This window comes from Culicoides brevitarsis, chromosome 2, assembly GCF_036172545.1.
Source record: "Culicoides brevitarsis isolate CSIRO-B50_1 chromosome 2, AGI_CSIRO_Cbre_v1, whole genome shotgun sequence".
Classification (NCBI taxonomy): domain Eukaryota; kingdom Metazoa; phylum Arthropoda; class Insecta; order Diptera; family Ceratopogonidae; genus Culicoides; species Culicoides brevitarsis.
In genome coordinates, this window is record NC_087086.1 from 37,553,172 (window position 1) to 37,577,921 (window position 24,750).

General features: G+C 24.7%; 1 protein-coding gene across 2 annotated transcripts in view; it reads right to left on the reverse strand.

Annotated features, from left to right (window-relative positions):
* LOC134831702 (uncharacterized) overlaps nucleotides 1–24,069 on the reverse strand; it is a 67,745-nt gene extending 43,676 nt beyond the window's left edge. For both annotated transcript variants that reach the window (XM_063845503.1, XM_063845502.1), the window contains exons 1-2: nucleotides 23,846–24,069; nucleotides 44–176 (exon numbers count right to left, since the gene is read on the reverse strand). In XM_063845503.1, the coding sequence (XP_063701573.1) occupies nucleotides 44–176; nucleotides 23,846–23,886 (174 nt within the window). In that variant the 5' untranslated portion in view covers nucleotides 23,887–24,069. The remainder of the gene's footprint in view (nucleotides 1–43; nucleotides 177–23,845) is intronic.
* Nucleotides 24,070–24,750: the final 681 nt, after the last annotated feature.

Sequence of the window (24,750 nt, forward strand, 5' to 3'; positions counted from 1 at the left end):
GCCCGTTAGAATTTTTCAAAAAAAAAAAAAAACAAATACATACCTTATCTTTGACTGTATCTAATTGTTTTGGCGGACCAAGATAAATTTTTCCCTGTTGAACATCGATAAATCGGGGCGGTATCATGCCATCTTGACGACCATCCTCATCAGAGTCGTGATCCTCCAACTGTGGTCTGTAAAGAGAAAAGAAAGAAGATACATTAGAAATTCTGCTACCTAGAAGGCATCATGCAGCGAGCGCCTCTTAGTTGGAAAAGGTGAACAACATTCACTTGTAACGTGTCGACGATAGATGGATGGATGATGATGTGTTTCTTTTGTGTCTTGTAATGTGTCATAAATTTATAAGTTGAGAGACCACAGTCAGCTTTTTTTGTTTGATATTGAATTACTTAAGAGATTTATTTTTAGAGACGTGCAAAGTCATCATTGGAGATTAAAAATAAATGGGAAGAATTGGTGAATTGTTCGATGGAGTGAAGTTGTTAGTTTTTGTTCGTGAATTGCGTAATTTGGAAGTCAAATATTGGAGATGAAGACAAAAAATTGAACTAGATTAGTTTTGTTTAATGGTAAGTTTCTTAAATTTTCATAGTCATTATTTAATGAAAAAAAAAAAATTTTTTAATTTTCAGATAAAGTTCCGAAGGTAAGATTTCAAACTATTTCAATTAATTCAAACCAAGCATATAAAAATTTTAAACTTAAAAAAATATAATTTATAGCTAAAAGAACTCAAAAACATGAGATTCCTTGATTGAAAAGTTATGAAAAAAAAAATTAATTTTAATTTTTGTTTGAAAGTATTTTAAATTTTTTTCTCTAATTTTTAAAAATTAGACTTATGACTTCAAAAACTTTAAATTAAACAACAAACAATTTTTAAAATATTAAAAAATTATTTAAAAAAATTAAAATTTATTTAAAATAAAAAAAAAAAGTTATTTAAAAAATTTGTCTTCTCAAAGTCATATTATATGATAATTTATTTTTTTTTCAATTTTTTTTTAAACAAAAAATTTTAAAATAAATTATATTATTATATTATATTTAATAATAAATAATTTAATTCAAGAAAGTTTCAAAATTTAAATAAAAAATTATTTACAATTTTTAAAAATTTTTTTGTTAATTTCTAAAATTTTTTTCTTACTGAATTTCCCTTTATTAAAATTTTTAAATAAATTATTTTATTAAAAAAAAATATTCATGAGAATTAAATTGAGGTTCCTTAAAAAAAATTTTGCAAAAAAAAATGATTTTAAAATTTATAATTTTTTTTATTTAAAATTTCAATAAAATTTTTTTAAATAAAAAAATTAAAAATTTTAAAATCATTTTTTTTTGCAAAATTTTTTATTAAGGAACCTCAATTTAATTCTAATTAATATTTTTTTTTAAATAAAATAAATTATTTAAAAATTTTAATAAATGGAAATTCAATAAGAAAAAAATTTTAGAAATTAAAAAAAAATTTTTTAAAATTAAAAAAAAATTGTAAATAATTTTTTATTTAAATTTTGAAACTTTCTTGAATTAAATTATTAATTATTAAGTATAATTTATTTTTTTTTTATATTTGAAATTTATTTTAAAATTTAAGAAAAAAAAATGAAAAAAAATCAATTATTTATTATTATATTATTGACTTCAAATCAACCTACGACAAGATCAAACATAACAAGAGCCTTCGAAACTCATTCTAAGTGCAGCAATGACTCTTAAATACTTCAAAAATTCTTGAAAGCTCTATTTGAACAAATTCAGTTCATCAAAAGCCTCCTACTCTTCAATATTTTTTAACAATACTCATTAAATTCTGTCTCGATTGTCAAAGCATTCAAAATTGAGCCATTAAACGTGTCCCATGAGTCTCATTGTTGGGCTTCTAACGATCGCCCCGAGAGCAATTCAATTGACCTAAATACAAAAAATGTCTCATTTTCCACATTTTTCAACATTAATTCAATGTCACTTTTTTTTAACAGAAATTTTGACACACACATGTCCAAACAATATTAAAATTTTATTTATCATTATTAACAAAATATTTCACAGGACAGGTGCTCATCACTTTTCTGATAAAACAAAAAAATTAAATGACATCTGTCACGTTAATTAAAGTACGAAAAAAGTAATAACAAGCCTAAAATGAATTTTTGTTCCATTGTCATATGGATGGTCATTTAATGAAATTTATGATTAAATTCTTAATTGCTTTTGGTTGATGCCTCATGATAGTAATTGCAAACGCTTATATTATTTATGGCGCTGTATTAAAGTTTTAAAAACAAACAAAAAAAAATGCTATTAATAAATAAATTTATTAACGTTCGTGACGGATGCCAGTTTTTCAAGTTGTTCTTCTTCTTTCTTTTTTTTTCTCTCTTGTTTCATGCCATTCACTTCGGTGAGGATGCACGGTTAATTAAAATGAAATAATTTTACAATAATAACGGTACATCCGGACTCCCTTTTGGAAAAGTTTTCTATCAAATAATAAATCAACGCGAAAACATCAAATTCCAATTTGATGCAGAAAAGCGAGTAAAACTGGATTCAAGAGCAATTGATGTCAATTTGATGTGAAAACTGGCAATTAATATGCTTAATTGCGCTAAAAATAAACGTTTAATCTCCTTTTTATGCGCTTACAATGTTGTAACGAGCTGCTTTTACCACTCACGTAAATTGCAAAAAAATCATTTAATGACTCAATAATAATTAAATTACATTAAAATAAAAAAAAATTAATTGATATTTTTTTTAATTATTTAAAAATGTAAATTAATTCCATTTAAATGGCACGCGGCGATTAAAAGACTGACATATATTAGAAATTTTTAGAAAAAAAATAAAAACTGCATAAATCGTGTGCCACTCATTAAAATCATCATCATCATCGCCATCATCTTCAATCAAATCCGAAGAATTTTTTTTATTTTTGTCGCTTTTGTTTTTATTTTGCTGTGACTCGTGTGTGTAAATATTAAAAACCTCAGATCAAAACATTTTACATGCTGGAAGTTGTGATCTAAATATAGTTTAAAAAATTTTTTTGTTTGTTTGTTAAAGAAACACGACTCAGAGAGAAGAAGTTGAGTCTGATATATTTGTTTTATAATGTCGAGAAAGAAAAAAAAGATATTTAATGATGAAGTACTAACCACGACTGACGCCTCTATTTTTACTTTTTTTTCTTAATTGCTGCTATGATGGGCGCATACCACGTTTAAGTGCTCTTTTTTACTCGTGATATTGTTAGTTTTTTGCCTTTTATCACTGAGAGAAGGTTTTTTGTAAGAGGTTTTGATTGTTTTTAAAAAAAAAAATTTTTTTTGTAATTTTTATTGGTTTAATTAAGAGGTTAAAATTATAAAAATTGAGGCTTATGAAGTCATGACCCGGAAATTTTTTATATTTTTTTCTAAAGATTTTTTTTAATGAAATTTATTTATTTTTTAATTTAAAAAAAAATATTTTTTATTATTTTTTTCAACTTAAGAAAAAAAATTAATTTAAAAAAATATTTTTCTACTAAATTATTTAAATTTTTACTTAATATTTTCAAATTAATTTAAAAAATTTCTTGAAGAAAATTTAGTATTTTTTAAATTAATTTAATCAATTTTTTTTCATAAAATATTTTTTTAAAATAATTCAAAGTAAATGATTTTTTTTAATTTTTTTTATACAATTTTAATGAAAAAAAAAAAATATTTAATTTTTTTTCCAAGAGAAATGTAAAAAAAAAATAATAAATTTTTTTTAAAAATAATTTTAATTTATTTTTTCAAAAAAATATTTTTTATTCAATTAATAAAAAAAAAAATTTAAAAATAATTTTTTAAAAATTTGTATTTTTAATAAAAATTTAAAAAAATAATTTTAATTTTAAAATAAATTAATAAATTTAATTTTTTTTTCTTTAATTTCTATAAATTTAACTCAATTAGACTAAATCTCTTGAAAAAAAATTAATTATTTTTTTTTAAAATTTTTATTATTTTTTTTAAAAAAATTATTTTTAATTCAATTATTTTTAAATTTATGAATTACTACTTTTAATAAAAAAAAAACAATAAAATTTATTTTAATTTTTTTTATATTTTTTAATTATTTTTTTTAATTTAATTATTTTAAAATAAATTATTTTTTTAAAATATTAATTTATATTTAAAAAAATTATTTTAAATAATTATTTTTTAATTATTTTAATTTTTTTATTTTGTTTTATTTTATTTTAATTTAATTAATTAAAAAATCTTATTAAATACTTTGAAAAAAAAATAATTAAAAATAACGCCAATGACTTTTCCATTAATTTTTTTTCTCACTGCACTTCTCAACTCTTTTTTTCATTATATTTATTTAAATGTCTCTTTACTTCTTACAACATTTTTTTTATTAGTCAATTCTTTTACACTTGGAACTGTCATGAAGTTGTCATTTAATATATTTTAATATCTTCCTACAGCTAAGTTAGCGGAGGAAAAGTCAGAAGCATAGCCAAAGAAAATAATAATGTTGCAAAATAATAATCATAACATTAAGAGAAAGGTTTAAAACTTCTCGTTTTTTTCACTAATTAAAAACAGAACGGTTGAAAAAAAAAATTAAGCACGATTTCCTTGACATAATTAGAATGGAAGGGCGGCAGATTCATGACGAACTTTTTTTTCGTCTACTTTATTTTTTTCGTAATTTCAAGAAGTATTACTTTGACCTATTTTTCGTTCTTTAACTTTTTTGCGACTTCGCGGATTAAAAGGAATTTTTATTTTATTTTTATATTTTTTTCAGTAAAAAAAAAAAAATTATGTTAAACTCATATGTAAAGAAGGTAAAGAAGAAGCGGGAAAGAAATTAGGTGACAAAACGGCTTAAAGGGAAATTTAATTAAGGGACGGTCGTTACACTTGCTTAACGATGACAGTCTATTAAAAAAGGCACTAAAGGGGTTTTAATGAAAAATTTCTTGCGAACGACGATTTAATTCTATATGAAAAAAATTACACTCGATCGATTTAACCTTATAAAATCCCAACAAATGTCGGGTCGTTATCTACAAGATGCCAGAAGAGAGGACAATGTCCTTTTATTATTGCTTTTGCTGCATCTACAGACCGATTTTAAATTACTTTCAATGAATGGACAATAAATTGTTTTCTGCTCTATTACTTGCTTCAGGTCTGCTTTTTGCATGTTTTTCATTGCAATGCAACAACAACAATTACCTGAAATTACATGGATTTTTGTATGTTTTTAACAATAAAAAGTGGTAAAAAAAATTTACCGAGGAAAACAGAGAGAAAAAAAGATTGCACGCGATATTGTGGTTTATTTGTAGTTTTATTTTTTTTTTGCCTAGATTTTATAAAACACACAAGGAACGAGTTGCACGAAGATAATCTGTGAATGAATTGTTGTTGAAAAAAATGACTGGAAGGAAGATGATAGTCACGATTCGATTCGTCGGAGGAGAAAGAGGTAAGCGTTGCGTTAATAAATTGCCCACATATCGCGAATGTGATGAAAATTATCGATTGGAGCTGAGAGCGATATCAATTGTGGGTCAAAGAGTCAATTGGTAGTGAACTGAGCCCGTTGGTGTGGTAATGATTGATGTTAGAGACACCTTTATTGATTCTCGATCGGGTCGAGGTATTTGATGGAACAAGAAGAGTTAAGAGGTATCGATTTTTCATTTTTTCTGAAGGGCTTAAGAGACTTCAAATTGAACCTTAAGACTTTAAATTTGGTAAATTGAAGCCCTTGGATTCCATTTAAAAATTTGAAGTTAACCATTTGGATATATAAACTTATCTTTGAAGATATATCTAAAATAGTGAAACTCAGATTTAAAGCAAAAAATAAAAATTGAACTCAGAATCGATTTTTTGCATGAATCTTCGTTCTTTTGAAACATTTTAGGCTTTAAACGGAATGAATTTTGATCCTTGAGGAATTATTTTTCTTTATAAGTCAATTAGAATTAAAAGAAAAATAATTCCTCAAAGAATAAAAATTATCATTTAAACCTAAAAAGTCTCAGAAGAACGAAAATTCATTTTAAAAAATCGATTCTTAGTTCAATTTTTTGCTTAAAATCTGAGTTTTACTATTTCAGATATATCTTCAAACCTTTAAAGATGAATTTGTTTTTTAAATGGTTAACTTCAAATTTTTCAAATGGAATCTAAGGGCTTCAATTTACTAAATTTAAAGTTTTAAGGTTCAATTTGAAGTCTTAGAAGATACTTTTAAGCCCTTCAGAAACATTTTAAAGCTTATAATTGAAAAACTTGGGATTTTAAGAGGTAAGATTTTTAATTTAAAATAATTTTTAAATCATTTTAGTTCAAAAATTTAATCAAAAATTCATTTTAGGTTTGTCATCCCTGAACAATTGCGGACCTTCCGCGAAATGCTTTTAGAGAGAAGTTAAAGAAAGAAATTTCCGTTAGATATAAATGAATAATTAATACGAAACAACAGATTCCCACAAGGGATGCCAATTGTCAAATGACAAAAATCTATTCCAATTAATTCAAACCAAGCATAAAAACTTAACGAAACCTCAAAAATTCACTTCTTCGAAAATTTTCAAAATTTTTCAGAAAACCTGAAGTAATTTAATTCAACTTCACAACCACACAGCGATCTTTCAATTTCTCCAATAATCTATCGCTCCGCATGCCAGAAATCCTTTTTATTATCATATCATTCTTTTTGTCATTTCTCGTCATCTATCTGTCTCCGCCATCCCGCCAAATCGGCGCTATTTATCCCCATTCAGCCAAAAGAAAAAATCATATCAATAACATAATATTTCCATATATTACTGAAGTTTAGTTCCCGAGGAACGAACACACATCTTTTTCTTTTATGATATGTTTTATCACGCAGCGCCGTCGTCGTCGTCAATTTACATGCGAAACCAGATCCCGACTTTTTGCTACGCGTGTCATATTTAGTGACCTATTTTCTTCGTACACATTTCAAGCTCAATAATCAAGTAGTAACAAAATTTCCCATCATATCACGATGAACTAGTTTCGAGTTCAAGTTTCATTGAATTTAGCTGGAAATTAAATCACTTCACGTACATTTTCGTAACGTGTACGAGTCGCCATAAAGTTTTAGCTCCTTTTTCCCAAACATAAAATTTTACAATCTTAATTCCCTGCCAATGATAGTTCTCCCGTTTTCTGAGGATGACAGAGCGAGACGACGGAGGTATAATTGTACAACACGAAAAAAGTTGTATGACTTCTTTTTTAAAGTATTATTTGTACATTTATCGTTATTTGCTTGTTTGTAAACGAGAGAAAAAAAACTTTTTCTTGGCATTGGTCCCAGAGACATTCTGACTTAAATTGCGTAATATACGACAACGAACGATGGAGAATTGAGACAAATTTTCGTTCGAATATTGTGAAATGATTGTGGTGTTGAATATAGACACAATTTTTTTTTCTGGAGTCGTCTTTTTCTCGCATGATAGAATTGCGATACGGAATCGAAGATAAATATCATCATCATCAAAGTTTGTGAAGGAAATTCAAGGAAAATTTGTCGTAGGGTGACTTTTTGTTTTTTCCATTGTTTTGGAAAGAGGCTTTCATCAGTCTTAATGATGCTTATAAAAGTGAAGAAAAGATGAGGACAAGACAAAATTGAGGTAATTGAAGAGACAAAAGGAAAAACTTTGAATAGGATTTGTGACAAATTTTGGGCGATTTGAAGGTCTTTGTTATTAAGAAAGTTATTGTCCTTCATTAACAAAGACCTGAAAATTGACGAGATTTGTCATGTTAAGGAGCTTTAAAGTTTTTTTTTATCAGGTTATATTAAAATATAATAAAATTTTAATTTAAAAAATTTAAAAATTATTTTAAAAAATAAAAAAATAATTATTTATTAATAATTTTTTTAATTAAAATTTTTTTTTTTTAATTTATTTTCTTTTTGTTTTATTTAAATTTTTCAAAATTTTTGTATTAAATGAAAATTTTAAAAATTAAAAATTATTCTTAAATTTTTCTATCTTTTAATATTTTAATAATTTTTAATAAAATTTTAATATTTTTTATGATTTTTAATACAAATTTTGTAAAAATTTTAAAATTTTTTAAAAGATTTAAATTAATTAAAATTGAATAAAAATAATTAATTTAAATTAATTTTTAAAAATTGGAATAAATTAAGATTTATAAAAATAATTAAAATAAATTTTTAAAAAAATTAAAATAAGTGAAATTTTATAAAAATAATAAAAAAAAATTTCAATGAAATTTTTAAAAATTTTATAAAATTAATTAAATATTATATTATAGTTAAATTAAAAAAAAATAAAATTAAATAATTAAAAATAAATAAAATTAAATTAAAATCAAATTAAAGTTAAATTTAAATTAAAATTAAAAATTAAATTAAATTAAAATTAAAAAAAAATAATTTTAATTTTATCGTTATTTTTAAATTGTTTAAGGTGTTTGAAAAATTTTTTTTTAATTTTAATTTTTAATTTTAATAATTATAATATTATTTTAATACTTTTATATTACAAAAAAAATTAAATTATTATTTTATTAAATTTTTTTTAAAAATAGAAAAATTTTGGGTCACCCTCTTCAAAAATTCCCTACCAAAAATTATTTCCACACAAAATATTTGCTCTACATTTTAATTCTATTCGACATCAAAAGGTTGAATGATCCAAACAATACTAAAATATTCTTAAAAGCTATCATTCCGCTTTAATATTTTTTTTTTCGTATTTCTTGTTTATACATTAGTTTAGAGGCATAGCTTTGCTAAGCAAATATCTCGGCTTATTTTAAAATAAATTCAATGATAAAATAATTTGTTTATCAAACAACATTTGCACAAAAACAAAACTTTTCGCATATCGAAATATACGGAAAGAAAACTTTTTGGCACAAATGACTGTTAATAGTTTGTTCCAGTTTCGCCTTGACACGAACATATTTGCAGATGTCCGAAAATGCCAGAAAAACCGGAAGACGAAGCAAAATGGAAGAAGAAAAAGAGTTTGAATACAAAATTAAATTTGTTTTTTTCACTGCACCAAAGTCGTCTTCGTGCCTTGGTTTAAATTCGAATTCGGACTGAATGAACAGAGAACGGTAATTACTGCGAACTATAATTTATTTTAGTATTTTTTGTGAGTACTTTCCTCAAAACTTTAATAAATAATAATAGACCATAAATAAAAAAAAATGAAAAATTACTTTTTCAAAAAAAAAAAAAAAAAAAATTAAATAATGTAAATAGAAAAAAATAATAAAAAAAGAAAAAAATAATTCTCACTACTCAGTACTGGCTACTGACTTTAAATTAGTTCCAACTTTGTATTAAATAAAAATAAATAAATAAACGTGACCTGGCTCATGTAAAAGTCTGTAATTTATTTTTTTTCTGTATCATCTTTTCTCTCGTTACAACATTGTTCGTAATATAATTTATAAATTAGCTTTGAGGCAATTGATGAATAAAATAAATAGAAAATCAAAATAAAACGCCTCACGAAGAGATAGATAATAATTACCTTGGAGGGCTCTCATAATCGGTCAAGAAGGTGAAAAAAATTAATTTTTCATACAAAAAAGCCATTAAAAGCCGAAAATGGTATTTAGCGAAGATTAAGTGCGATTTGATGAGGTCACCTCTCTTCTCTAATGGGCTCAATTTTTTTTTTTTTTTTTTTTTTTTTTTGTTAAAATTGCCATATAAATAGATTTATTAATAAATAATAGAAAATTTAGATGGTCAATGCCTCGATTCAAAAAAAAAATTGCGGAACGAATAAAAATTCAATGGAAAGGTCAATATATCACAGTTTTTATTGTTATTTTATTCAAAAATATTCACTTTTTCAAGAGAACGATAAATTCAGATTTGCGAAAAATTCTACTATAAATTTCCAGACAGCAACTTGCATTGATAAGATTCTATCGGACAAGAGTCTGTCGTCGGAATTTTATTTTTTTTTAAATTTTGTGTAAATTTAAAACAACAAAAATCATTTCGAAGGATGTTAACCCGAGTCTTATCTCTCTTAACTCGTGTGATTCAAATGAGAAAAGAACACGAGCAAAAAATACCAAAAAAAAAACAAGTTGGAGAAAATATTTTTAATATTATACGTTTTTTGACTTGTCGAGTGTCTCGAAATATATATTTATTAACACAACAGCAAAAATATAATTTTATAACTAAATACGAGAGATACGAGACTTGTCGCAAAAGCTGAAAAATTTACATAAAAGTTTAAAAATTTAACATAATACGGTTTATTGAAATGGAGAGAACATACTATAAAAATAAACTTTGAGTGTATGGGAGGTTTCTGTGCGATTTTTTTTGGTTTTATTTGCTTGCAAAAGACAAGAGAAACAAGATTAAAAGATCAATATTTGAAGTTTGGTAAGAGAATGTTTGTTTGTGTTCTTTTTGGCGCTTAATGTCGCATGAGTTGAAATGAAGTAGATTGACTTTTTTTAGTTGGTTGAGGATGTTGTGACATAAAATTTGTGGCGATTGACAGGAAATTGTACATATTAAAAAAAGTTGTTGAAATAACTCGTTAAGAGTTTTTTTTAAAGATTTTTAATTAATAATTTTTCCTTCGAAATAATTTAATTTTTTTTTAATTTAAAATTTTGTAATTTTTTAATTTAGTATTTTTCAAATAATTAAAAATTAATTTAATTAAAATTAATAAATATAAAATATATTTAAAAAAAATTAATTAAAATTTAAAAAAATAATAAAGTTAATTTTTAAAAGAAAATTTAAAAAAAAAATTAATTAAAAAATTATTTAAATAAAATATTTAAATAAATATTAAAAAATTTCAAATAAAATAAAAATTTGAATTTAAATTTGATTTTAAAAAAATATTTTAAAAAAAATATAAAAATATTTTTAAAAAATATTTAAATAAAAAAAAAATTTAATTAAAAAAATATTTAAATAAAATTAAATTTAATTTAATTTAATTTTAATAAAAATTTAAAAAACATTAAAATTTAATATTTTTTAAATATTTTTTATTAATTAAATTTTAATTAAAAATATTTAAATAAAATAAAAATTTAATTTAAAAAAATTTTTAAATAGAATTAAAAATTAATTTTTAAAAAATATTAAAAATAATTTTTTGGAAATATTTTAATAAAATTAAAATTATTTTAATATAAAAAATTTATTAATAAAAAATTTTCTTAAAAAATCCAACCTCAAATCTAAAAAAATTATTTTAAATCTCTAAACTCCACAAAACTAGGTTAAAACCAAAACTTTTTAAACTAAAATTAATGAATGTCCAACTTTTATAACTAATGGGAATAATAGAAACTGTCACCATAACTTAATAAGAGGCACATGTCCTTTTACGCTTGCCACTAATAAATTTATCTCGAAACTAAATACTGCTGTTGTTTCTAAAGTCCATTCAATTTTGCTGACACAACAACAACAACAAAACCTTAAAGCCTAACTTTCAAAGCACTACAAATAAAAACCTTAATCTGATCGCACATTAATTTAAATTGTTCTAACAAAAACATTCTATTTTGTTTGTGTGTTTCAACTATCATTCCAGCTCATAAGCCCTTTATTTATATTCCATTCATAATTTACTGAGATTTGTAACGGGTATGTTATGTTTATTTAATAAAGGCACCGATTTAGTTTAGATTTCATTTTTTTTTTGCGAATTTATTAAAATTTGCTATTAAAAGCAAAAAAATATTAATGAGACTCGACAAGTAACTTCATCGTGACGTTCAATTGTTCAAAAGTCGGCGTGCAAGTTATAAATAAATAAAATAAATTTTAAAGGCAGTCACATATGTTGTCTCATAAATAATGTAAATGGGTGTTGATAAGGGCAACTAAATAAATTTCGAACGGAGACGATAAATAAAGTAGGGTGTGGAATTAAATTCTAATTGATATTATTCTATTTTATGGAAGAATAATAAGTTTTTTTTTTTTGCAATTTTATTGTCTTTTTACGCAGAAAAAGTGCTTCGAGCAAATTAATTTCAAAAGTTTTTATTGAAAAATTATGCAATATCATCATTTTTGCATCGTTTTATTAGTTTAAATTGAATGGAATTGAATGTTTTTGTAACAAATTGTCTTTTAGTTGAAACTAATGAAATAAAAAGGGACGAGAAACATTTTAATAAAATTTTTTAAATAAAACAGATCATGAGATCTGAACAGATCATGAGATCTGAACAGATCATGAGATCTAAACAGATCATGAGATCAGATCATGAGATCTGAACAGATCATGAGATCTAAACAGATCATGAGATCAGAACAGATCATCAAATATAAACAGATTATCAGACTCAAAAGAAGTTAAAGGGCTCTATCTTCTTTATTTTCTATTAAAAAAGTTTCTTGATAACCTTAAAATTTTTCAAAAATAAGAAATTTGATAAAATTAGAGCCTTAAAGATTCTTTGAGATGACTCATAAGAAACTTTAAGGCTCTAATTTCTTTAAAATTTTTAATTTTTCTTCTGTCTCATAGAATTAAAGACAATCTTGCAGCGTAATAAATTCGCGCCAGGTGCCAGATATTAAAATAATAATTAAATTATGACAAAACTATTTACATTGCATCGCAGGCAAGATCAAAGCATTGTCAACTCTATTTTATTATCTCACGACCGAGCGAATTATTAATTTAATGCGGCAAATAATTATGAATATTAAAAGAAAAAAATGCAGCGACATGTCGTCGACCAGCAACGTCGGCATTTTTTGTCGCAATATTTCATATGCATCAGCAATTTTTGTTTTTATTTCTTTATAAATAAATAAAGAATATGCTTTTTTGAATAAACAGATATCGCATTTCAACGTGTTGGTTAGATCAATGTTTGAAAGATCTTGCGTCAAAATCAACGAAAAAAAAAAACGAAGAAAGTGCAATGATGAATACAAATTACATTTATGAGAATATATCCGCATGATGATGATAGAATACACCTGAAACGATTCTCGGAATAATCATGGCATGCATTCGATCATGAAACCTCTGCATGAGGAAGTAATTTTTATGGCAAAACTGTTTTCCGAGTAAATTGCGAGAGATGGAAGGATTAGAACAAAAGTATAGTTTACATTTACTTTGAGGTTATGTTTCTCGAGAAATCTGTAGTCTATCAATTTTTTAGCTCAATTAAGTTTTGTTTGCAAAGAGAAAACTGTTTTGAATTTCTCGTTTAAATTTGCTGCCTGTCTATTGATTCTTTTTGGCATGCTCGATTAAAGCGCTTCCAGCTAAAAATTTGTATCGATGATATGGATTGAGGTTTAACCGTTCAATGAACTCGTGGGTTTAATGAAGTGTTGAAAGGAGTGAAGAAAGTTCGAAAAGTTGTTTAAAGACTTCAATAGTTACAATTTTATCTAAATTGTGATGTTCAATGAACTTGGGTATGGAAAATGCTCCAAACATCAAAAGGTCATTTGAAGGTCAGAGCTTAAAATTTTATCGAATTAGAACCCTTAAGTTTCTTATGAGTCAACTCAAAGAAGCTTAAGGGTTCTAATTTATTAAGATTTTAAGCTCTGACCTTTAAATGACCTTTTGATGTTTGGAGCATTTTTCTTACTCAAAGAAAAACTCAAGAAGTTTTTCTTAACTCAAAGAAGCTTAAGGGTTCTACTTTTCTTACAAATATTTTTGATAAGAAGCAAAACGTTCTCAAATTCATCCAAAGTCATTATCGGAAGTCAATATTTTTAAATATTGATCATATTTGAGCCCTTTAACTTCTTTGAGTTGACTCACAAGAAGCTAAAGGGCTCAAAATTTCCTTTAAACTTCTATTAATTTTTATTTTAATTGACCAAAGAGATTAAACTTGAGCCCTTATGCTTCTTTGAGATGACTCATAAGAAACTTAAGGGCTCAAATTGTCTCTTAAACTCTAAAATTGACTAAAAAGTAATATTTCATAAAAATACCAAACACCTCTTCAAACGGTTAAAAATCCATCATCATCAAGTAATTTTCATCAAAAAACTAAAACCCGAACCAGCATAAGTGAACAACTATTTGTGTCTCGACTCGACTGAATGAGGCTTGAATGTAAATTATTATATTTATGAGCAAAAGGTGCACCTTTTTTGTAACAACCACAAATTGATGCAATATATGTCTTCTCTCTATGTTTTGTTGTTGTAAAACTACTTGTAAAATAATGATAATAATAATGTTTCTAGTCGTCGTCTTCGTTACCTTACTTTTTTTGTTCGCTTTTTCAAACCTGATGGTTTTAATATAATAAAACTAAAATAATAGAAGACGAAGAAAGGTGAAATGCTTTTCATTATATTATTATTATATTTTAGTTTTTTACACAAAAAAGACGACAGTCTCATAGAAAATGAATGCATTTGATTGAATTTAAATAGTTTCGTAGGCAAGGCATAAATTTCGTAAGATATATGACAGATTCGAACAAAAGATACGAAGAAAACGTTGGCTAAAGTCAAGAGGAGAGTGTGAGAAGCAGCATTTGTTTTATTGTAGCAATTTATTTCACATCATCACACGAAACATGCATTTTTTATTTATTAATTTATTCTGACACAAATGTGAAGCAAATTGTTTCTGAATATTCATTTCCCTGTTCGCTTGTTTGTTTAAGATGGATTGCATTTATTTTTTGCCTCTGTTCTCTCTTTCGAAAAATTTCATTAAAATGTTATAATTTTATTTTATTACATCAAATAATAATTTATGAATTGAATTATGTGAGATGAGACGAGACGAGAAAAATTTTTTGTACGAGCTACGATTTTTTTTTTGTGTGTGAGAGAAGAAGAAGAAGAGTCAGCCCATTGTTTTTACCTTTCTTTTGTGTGCTTTTGTAAACGATACGATGACGGACTCTTTTGTGTAAAACTTTTAATAAATTCAATTCAATGAAATCTAATAAAGCTGCTTAGGGCCTATTGTTTTCCAAGATCATTTGGCGAATAAATTTCGGATCCCGTGTGTGGTAAAAACATTAAAATATTTTGACAGATACTTAAAAATTTAAAATCTCATATACTTTGTTTCATGATCATGGATTCGTGCTTCTGGGTGGCATTTGTTATTTAGTGACATGGCAAAAAATAAACGTATGACGACGCAACAGCGCAATGTTGTAACAATGCTCCTTAATTACTGCAAACAATAACTAAACAAACATCCCCCAATCCCTAATTTACACGTCCGATCCCTTTTTCTTTTTGAGAAGCGCAGCGGCGGAAACGTGTTCAAAAGTTATTTAGTGTGGAAAAAGAGTAAATCCATTCAAAATATGCCACATATCTCCCAAAGCCATCATCATATAAGTAAGTTATTGCCCATTAAAGCCCATTGTTGCTCTCTTCCCGTAATTTTAACATTTCTTTTGTTTTCTCCTTTTTCCAGGTTGTTGATGATGACGACGCGCCCGTATATGTACCTTTCGCTAAAAGCTTGGGTTTTATAAATGAAAGCATAACATTCACATGCATGAATTCCGGACGACTTGCTTGTTAGAAGAAACAAAAGAAAATAATTTTGAGTTAACAAAGATTTTAATGCAAAGACTTGTCATTAGAAAATTTTTTGAAGTTATGTGAGCGCATTTTGTTTGGTATGGAAAAATTAGTAAGGTAAGTATTTCTTGGTTTTATAATTTAAATTCTTTTTTTTAAGTTTTTTTATTAGTTTTTTAACTTCTGATAAGTTTTTTGAAAATTTTTATTCTAACATCTATTTTTTAAATAGCAGTATCAGATGTTACCAGTTGCAATAGAAAATCACGAATCCCAAAGCCTATAAGAGTTAAAGGGTTTATTGAAAACTAAGTAAGTCTTGAGTTTTCGTTTTGAAAGAACATTCTATAACAAGTGACAATGGAGCAAATATAGTCCTTAAATTGGATCATGAAAAACATACAATTGGTCTAACTATGACGCACTAAAAAGCTACAGAGCAAAAATGTCCGAAAGCTTTCGAGCAAAATTAAAAAATTGATAAAAGTAATCTTAATTTTCGTCCTTAGGTAGATCGAACTAACAAAGAACTAAACAGCAAATATGTCAAAGTACAAACGGCTCTGAAGATAGAAGTAATAACAGAACACAGTTTGAGACTATAGAGGCTGTAAAATCGAAGAAGGAAGGAGAAAGTTATGAAAGAGGACGGTACCTTCGATCAGTAAAATTTTACTACCTTTAAAAAATACTTTAGGTCGACTAAATAATTCAATCCTTACTTTAAAGATCTCTAAAGAAGAAGTGAATTTCATCTTTATCTATTAATGTTATATCGAATCAAAAATAGACAGACTCCCTCAAAAACCATATAAGAGAAACATTTCTCCTTATGAAACGTCAAACAAAAATATCCGCTTTTACTAATGTCCGCATGCATTTACAATAAGCCCTTTTGTTGTAATTCGTACCTTCCATGACTATGACAAAATTATGCTTTGGCCTATTTTATGTGCCGCCGTCGTCTTCATAGCTACATTCCTACATTTCAAAACAAACCATATTCTTAACATTTCCATTACAATTATTAATACGATACTATTATCACGTGTGTTTGTACCTTTCAAGCTACGAGTACATTAGAGAATATTACTTTTTTGTTTCAACATGTATTTGTATATTTACATACGACACGACGAAGTCATATTTTGGCGTATAATTAAATTTTACACGATTCTACGTGCCCAACTTAACTTCGCTCGCTACGGGAAACGAAGCAAGTTAAAATATTCCAACAAATTAACTTAATGTAGTGTAAATAACTAAAACTGATTATTGTTTTAACATAGTTTTCGGATACATGTTTTATTTTGTGATTCATTTAAGTGTTCGGTTGTTTTTTTGGAAACATTTGCGAGTGACAGCCCTCTTCTTTTTCGTTCTGCTGGTATAATTTTTCTTGTCTTGCAAAATTAATATGGTTTGCCTGTGTCATATGTATAAATGGGAAAAAAGTAATAAAAGGTAGCTCTTAGCTCTCAGTGGTTCGTGGCAATAATAATTATTATGTAAATTTCAAAAGGAGACAAGGTATCGAATACTGCGGTTAGAGCCTGTCGATGATGTTGATGATGATGAAATTCTTCTTATGAAACTTTTTCAGTTTCCGCATCATGTTAAAATTACTCTACAACATTTTCCGTGAAATCAAACATAAATGATCAAATTTAACACTTAGTTAGAAATGAAAGAAAAAAAACAAATAATATCAGGTTACGATGTGAAAACGAATTGTATAAGTAAATTCTCGTAACAACAAGTTGTGATCTTTCAAGATACTTCCTCGTAATAATAGTTAGAGAGTAATCACAACTGAATTGGATCCAATTTCTCATTATTATAAAATTTTTCATTACATAAGTACATTAAGAACGACTTGTGACGTAATTAGAAGAAAAAGAAGAAGAAAGGGGAAGGGAGGAACTTCAAAAAATCATTTGTCATCGTTTCAAGTTTCAAAAATTGTATCAAGGAGGCCACCGTCGATGAGTTTGTCACAGACGAGTCACTTAACAGATTTTTTTTTGTTCGTCTGGGACTGAAAATTATTACACTACTTTATTATTTATGAAGAGATCATTACTGTGGCGTTCAATAAAGCTGAAATTGCCGTTACGACACTCGCATACGAGGCGATAAATGTTCGATAAATCATAAATGCCCCGATATTACACGTAAAAACTTTTAAAAACTGTCTCTTTCGTTCGTTCGTTTCAACTTTTAGCTACAAAGCCACAGCCTTGTTTTTTTTATTGCGCACTCATCTGGTAGACGATGGCTTGTCGTGCTTTTACGATTCAGTTTGATTGAATTTTTATCTGCAAATGAGTTCGTTTTTACGAGCACGAATAATAAATTAATGGTCAGAGTAAAAAAAAAATTTGAAAAGAAAAAAAAAACGGAAAATTGGTTCAGTTTTCTGAAGAAGGCGCAATTTAAACAAACACCCTCGTGGTGAAGTATCGAATCACAACACCATATTTGATACGCACATTAATTTATAATGGCATAATATTTCATGGCATCGACTTAATTTGTGTGCTGTGCAGTCCATTCCAGGTGTTAATAAATTACAAAGTTGCATAATTTGTACGTGAGACGTTTCTGATTGTAAATAAATAATAATAGGAAGGAACAGTTTTTTCCTTCAAAATTCTTTCTTTCTCCAACTCAAGAGGAAAAAAGTTACAATCTAATGCAAAACATTCCAAAATATATAAATTTCAACAATAAATCCACTTTACGGCAAAAGAATGAAATTCCCTGAGTTTTTGTTGCTTTGTGAGGAATTACATGGAATTCAAAACAAACCAAAAAATAATTATATGCATTACACAAAAAGTACAATTTCAACACACGACACCAACCGCCGATCCTCAGCACAAATCGGAGCGAAAAAAATTTATGGTCTACGACAAAATGTGTGTGGGAGCCATAATGATGGAGCAAAATAAAAATTATTATTGCATTTTCTAGCATCTGGTTCTTTTTTGCTCTGCTCTGCGTTCGCCGTACTTTGGTTTACTTGCAACATTATGCTTTGTGCCATTTGTGCTATAAATATAAGGAAATTTATTCATGTAGATTTATCAAATGCAAACACGACGAGAATGGAGTACATGCCCGGAGTTTCAGTGCACAGATACGGATCTCTCATTTCGGATATACAATTCAAATCAGTCAGTCCGTCACTCTGTCAAGAGAGTTTTATGTGCATTGCTTGTTTTAAGGCATTGCGGGAGGAATTTGTGGCGAAAAAAGGCGATTTTGTGGTTGATGGTAAGATTTTTTTGCAAATATAAAAAACTTTAATTATTTTAAATATTTTGAAGTTTTAATTTTTAAGGTAAGTTTTTTAACTTTTTAATGAATTTCTTTATTTTAATATTTTTTTTATATTTTAGAAAAAAAAATAATTCAAAGGAGTCAAAAGAAAAATCTACGTCTCAATTGTTGAGATTTCAAAAAAATTAATTTCATACAAAAAATATTGAATTAATTTAAAAATAAAAATTTTTATTTATTAAATTTATTTTTTTATTTTAATTTTTTTTAATTAATTTTTTAAAAATTTATATTTAAAAATAATTAAATAAAAAAATAAATAAAAATTTATTAAAAAATCTTTTTTAAAATTTTACGTACTTAAATTTTATTTATTTTTATTTATTAAATTTAAGAAAATTTTTTTTATTTAATTAATTTTTTAAAATTTATATTTAAAAATTTATTAAGTAAAAAAAAAATATTAAAAAAATAAATAAAATTAAAAATTATTATTATTAAAAATCTTACTTAAAATTTTACTTACTTTAATTTTATTTATTTTTATTTATTAAATTTAATTAAATATAATTTTTTTTAATTAATTTTTTAAAATTTTATGCCTAAAAATTAATTAAGTAAAAAAAAATATTTAAAAAAAATAAATAAAAAAAAATTTATTAAAAAATCTTATTAAATTAATTTATTTATTTTTATTTAATTTGTTAAGCTTATATTTTTACCAAATTTATTTTTATTAAATAAAATAAAATTAATAATTTTTTTTTATTTAAATTTTTTAGTATAACATTAATAAATCTTAGATTTTTAAATAAAATAAAAAAATGCATTTAATTTTAAAAACTAAAATTTATATATGATGATATATTATGCTATAAAGAAATTAGAGCCCTTAAATTTCTTATGAGTCATTTCAAAGAAATTTAAGGGCTCAAATTTTTTCTAAAAATTAATTTGGAAGCTTTTAAGCACTTTTCCAATTAATTTTACCTCAAATAAAAATTTTTCTTTAAAATCCATCGAAAACTACGCTCTAATGTCCCTTTTTCCATCTCCTGCTGACTTTCCACGAAACCGCAATAATTTCATCGCGACTCAGTAATAATTTATTTTTCCTGTTTATGCGCCTTGTCGGTCGTATATTTTTTTCTCCAACATACCACACAATACCTAAAGCATGCCACAAGCTCGCTGCTGTCGATATAATTATGATTAGAAATTTTTATATACATTTTTTACGCTGTTTCAGTCAATTTCACTTCAATATAAATTTCATTATTTTTTTTCCTCTCTGTTTATCTTGGACATGCATTTATTGAACATCGTGCGTACTTTTTGAAGTAAAGTTAATTTAATAATATATCATGATGATGATGACCGATTGAGATCCAATCCAAAGCCATGGAGTGGCGATGTAAAAGTGGATTGGAGTTTGTTATCGCGCTAATTGCTTTAAAAGTTATGATTGAAAAAAAAATGTTTTCTGGTTTTTTTTCTGTAATTTATTAAGATATCTGAACTGTACCTTCAATTATTTTTTAGTAATTATTTCTCTGCAGAGGAATTTCTAAATAATTGATGAAGACAAAATTGACGCTAAATTGAGCTGAGCAGCAGATGGGATAATTTTTTTCTTCTTTTGTTTCGAGAATGGCATGTCAAGTACGCTACGTTTAAGAGAAAAGAGAGAGGAATGCGGTGTGTCGCAACTTTAGAGTTCAATATCTATCGACACAAAAGTTGTAAACAAACAGAAAATGTTTTATTTTGTAATTATTAGCTCTCGTATTGTTCTCTTTCGGCATCAGACTGCATGTCAGAAATGAAACTCTCGAATGCCATTCAATTGCGAAAGGAAATAGGTGTGCAAAAGTGTTTGTTATTCGAATTGATTTGCATCTCGTGATGATGATTTTTCGATTTTTTCGTGCTTTTACAAGGTTGGGCCAACGGAAAGTGCGGGAAATGTAAAAAAAATAATATTAATTTTTTAATTAATTTTAATTAATTAAAATTTAAAAAAAAATATTAATAAAAAAATAAAATAAAATAATTTTTAAAGTTAAAAAATAAATTTAAAATATTCAGAATATTAAAAATTTTCAAAATTTTATCAAAAAAAAAATTTTTTTTTAATATTTTTATTTTTTAAGTATTTTTCACTTAAATATTTTTTCCAATTATTTTTTTTAATTATTATTAAATTAATATTAATTTTTTTTTAATAATATTTTTTTTAATTAAAATTGTTAAAATAAAAAAAAAAAAAAATTTTAAAAAAAAATTATTGAAAAAAATATTTAAGTGAAAAATACTTTAAAAAAATTAAAATATTAAAATTTTTTTTTTTTATAAAATTTTGAAGATTTTTAATATTTTGAATATTTTAAATTTATTTTTTAATTTAAAAATTTTTTTATTTTTTTGTCAATATTTTTTTTTCAATTTTAATTAATTAAAATTATGATTAGAAATTTTTATTTTCTTTCAGATTTTCTTTAAATAAAATTAATTTATTTTATTTTTAATTTATTTTTAATAAAATTAATTTATATTAATTTTATTTAAAAAAATCATCAAACAAAAATCAAAAAATAATTTAAAATTTTTCATCAATTTAATTTTTTTTAATTTTCCCGCAACTTCATGCGACAAGACATTCGAAAATTTGCGCAAGAAGAATTCTGCCTTCTGGACAAATTTCAGAGCAAATTTTGCGCGCGCTAAAAACCTTTTCAACCGCATCCCACACACATTAACATGCATTATGCTCCAGTTTCAGCACGAAGTCAAGCATAAAATATGATTAATAACAACAAACAAAAAAAATTAAAAAAAAATTTCAATTAAACGCGTTTGTTTGTTTGATATGTGATATGCCTTTTTTCACGCTTGTCCAGTTTCGAACTCTCATGCAGAAAAAAATGGCGATATTATTATATTGTTACAAGGTTGCGGTTGTTGTCAGCTGCATTGCTCCGGACCACAACGTTAATTAATACAAATGACGGCGCGGTGACTGACGCGGTTCCGAGCCATAATTTAACGAGCCAAAAATAAAAAAAATCAAAATTAAGAGAGAGAAGAGAGAAAAGTAATCCAATTAAATTACCTTTTTATGCAAATAAAGCCGAATAATTTGTCAAATTAGGTAATCGATTTAACGTTCAGTCGTTCGTTTGATTGATTGTCCCGTATTGACATTTATGGATAACGAAGCCGAAATTAGTCATAAGCGTGAAAAAAGCAATTCAAACAACAGAGAGATAAAAACGCGGAGAAATTAAAAATGCAAAAGATATCAATAACACATCAGAGTCGGTATCACTTAACATGACATAATCAATGCATTAAAGGCAATAAAAAAAAGTTACAAGAATATCTTTTTTGGAGCAAATATTGGAGATTTTGAACGTAGGATGATAATAAATAAATGGAATAAGCGACACGCGAAGGAGGACAGTGATTTGCAGATGTTCTGGAAAGACTCGAAAGAGAAGAGTGACCAGAAATGTCAAATTCTTGTAACACTTTTTATAGTAAGTTGTTGATTTTAATGAATAATGTTATATTAATAGGCACAATAGAATAATTTTTTAAAACTTGACTCAAAAAATTTCAAGATTTGCTTTAAAATCAAATATTTGGTTCAAAAAAAATTTAAATTTTTTTTTAATATTTTTTATCAAAAATAAAATGAAAATTTTATTAAAATAAATTTATTTTTTTTTAAATTAAAATAAAAGAAAAAATTAAATTAAAAGTAAATTAAATTAAAAATATTAATTAAATTAATTAATTAAATATTAATTAAATCAAAAAAAATTAATTTAATCAAAATAAAATTTTTGATTAAAATTACTTTGTCGGAAATACAAATTTTTAATTTTTTTTTTTTTAAATTTTTTAAATTTTTTTTATATATTTATTTTCTATAATTATGTAAAATTTTAGTTTTTCAAAAAATATGAAAAATATTCTTATTAAATTTTTTTTTCAAAAAAAAAAAAATAAAAATTTTATTATTTTTATCTTAAAAAAATCCAAAAAGGAACAAAAAATATCTTTATTCTTCTTGACAAAAATTTTTAAAAAATCAATTAGAAAATTAATTCTCAATCTTAGTTTAAAAAAACTAATTTTTAATTAATTAATTAAATTAAATATAATAAAATTTAATTTTTTATTAAATAAAAAAATTTGAGAAGCTAAGAAAAATTAAAAAGATCTATTAAATATTAACTGATTTTTTTAAATTCAATTTTAATTTAATTTACTTTGATTTAATTCATTTTTATTTTAATTTAAAAAATATATTAAAAATTTATTTTTTTTAAATAAAATTTTAATTTTATTATTTTTTTTTTAATAAAATTTTAATTTTATTTTTTTTATATTTTAATTTTTTTTTTTAAATTTGATATTTAAATTAAAATTGAATTTAAAAAATTTATATTAAAAATTCATTAAAAAATAAAATTCAAATTTTATTCAAAAAAAAAATAATAATAATAAAATTTTTTTTAAATTCAAATGAAATGAATTTATTTTTTTAATTAAAATTTTAAATGTATTTTTTTTATAAATTTTTAATATATTTTTTTTAATTAAAATAAAAATAATTAAATTAAATTAAAATTTTATATCTCTTATAATTTTATATTCTTTTATCAAAAGATTTTTTTGTAAAATTTAAAAACTTCTTTCATCATGACCCTTTCTCTTAATTTTTAATTATACATCAAATAACTTGAAATTCTCATTTAATTGACATAACACGCTAATCAGTGAAAATTCTTCAACTTAACTCAAATTTGACCGAAAAATGTAACTTTAATTGGTCACACTAATTGCCTTTGTTTGCATTGTCTTTCATATAAATTTAATTTTTTGATACAAATTACCACAGAAAAAAGATCATTTACTCGTAATTTTTGTACAAAGCAAACAAAAATAAGATACATACCTTCGTTGTGTTTTCCATCGTCGTTTAAGTGCCCCCAACATGTCTACAACAACTTACTGCAGTACGACGACGACGACAATAATAACAGCAACAACAACAACAGCAGTAATAATAATTCGACAACATACAATTTTACGCCTCCATATGCAATGTTTCAAGTAAATATCTCTTATTTTGATTTCTTATTCTTATTTTTTTTCTTCTTTTTTTTATTTATCTCTCGCGTTACTTTTTTGACTTCATTTATTTCTGTGTGTAAATATCGCACTGCTCGAGACAAGATTATTATTATTAAATAAAGTACAAAAATACACAAAGCACTGTATTCACATATTTTATAAATTTATCTGTACGAGCACATAAAATAACATTATTATGAACTTAACTTTAGCTTTTGTATCGCAATAGTAATAATTTTTTGACACACAAGTGTAATAATAATAATAATGAGATATTTATTTATTTATATGGAAAAAGAGCGTTCCTTCCAGTTTACAGTTACTATTTTAATCTTTAGTAGCTCTCCGGATTTATTTTAACTTGCAACCGAGGAAAAATACACGATACTGGGGCAAGAAGAAGTAGCAGAGAAAAATTGCAACCAATATCATAAGAAGCCAAGTTTTTTCCTTACTTTTTCAATTTAACGCATTTCAGTTTTTTTTTTCGTTTCAGCGGAGAATTCGGGTTAAGTGACATCAAGCTGCGAAAATTATTGTTATTACAAGCTATTCAGTGTCATTCGGCAATAAATAAATTGTTGCACTCTGATGATGCCCATTTATTATTATTTCGTGTACCTGTGAAAAAATATCGAAAAAAAAGAGAAATATTGTAAGTAAATAGTATAAAGTATTAATATCGCATGAACATGGTTTTAAAATTAAAAGCAATATAATATATTT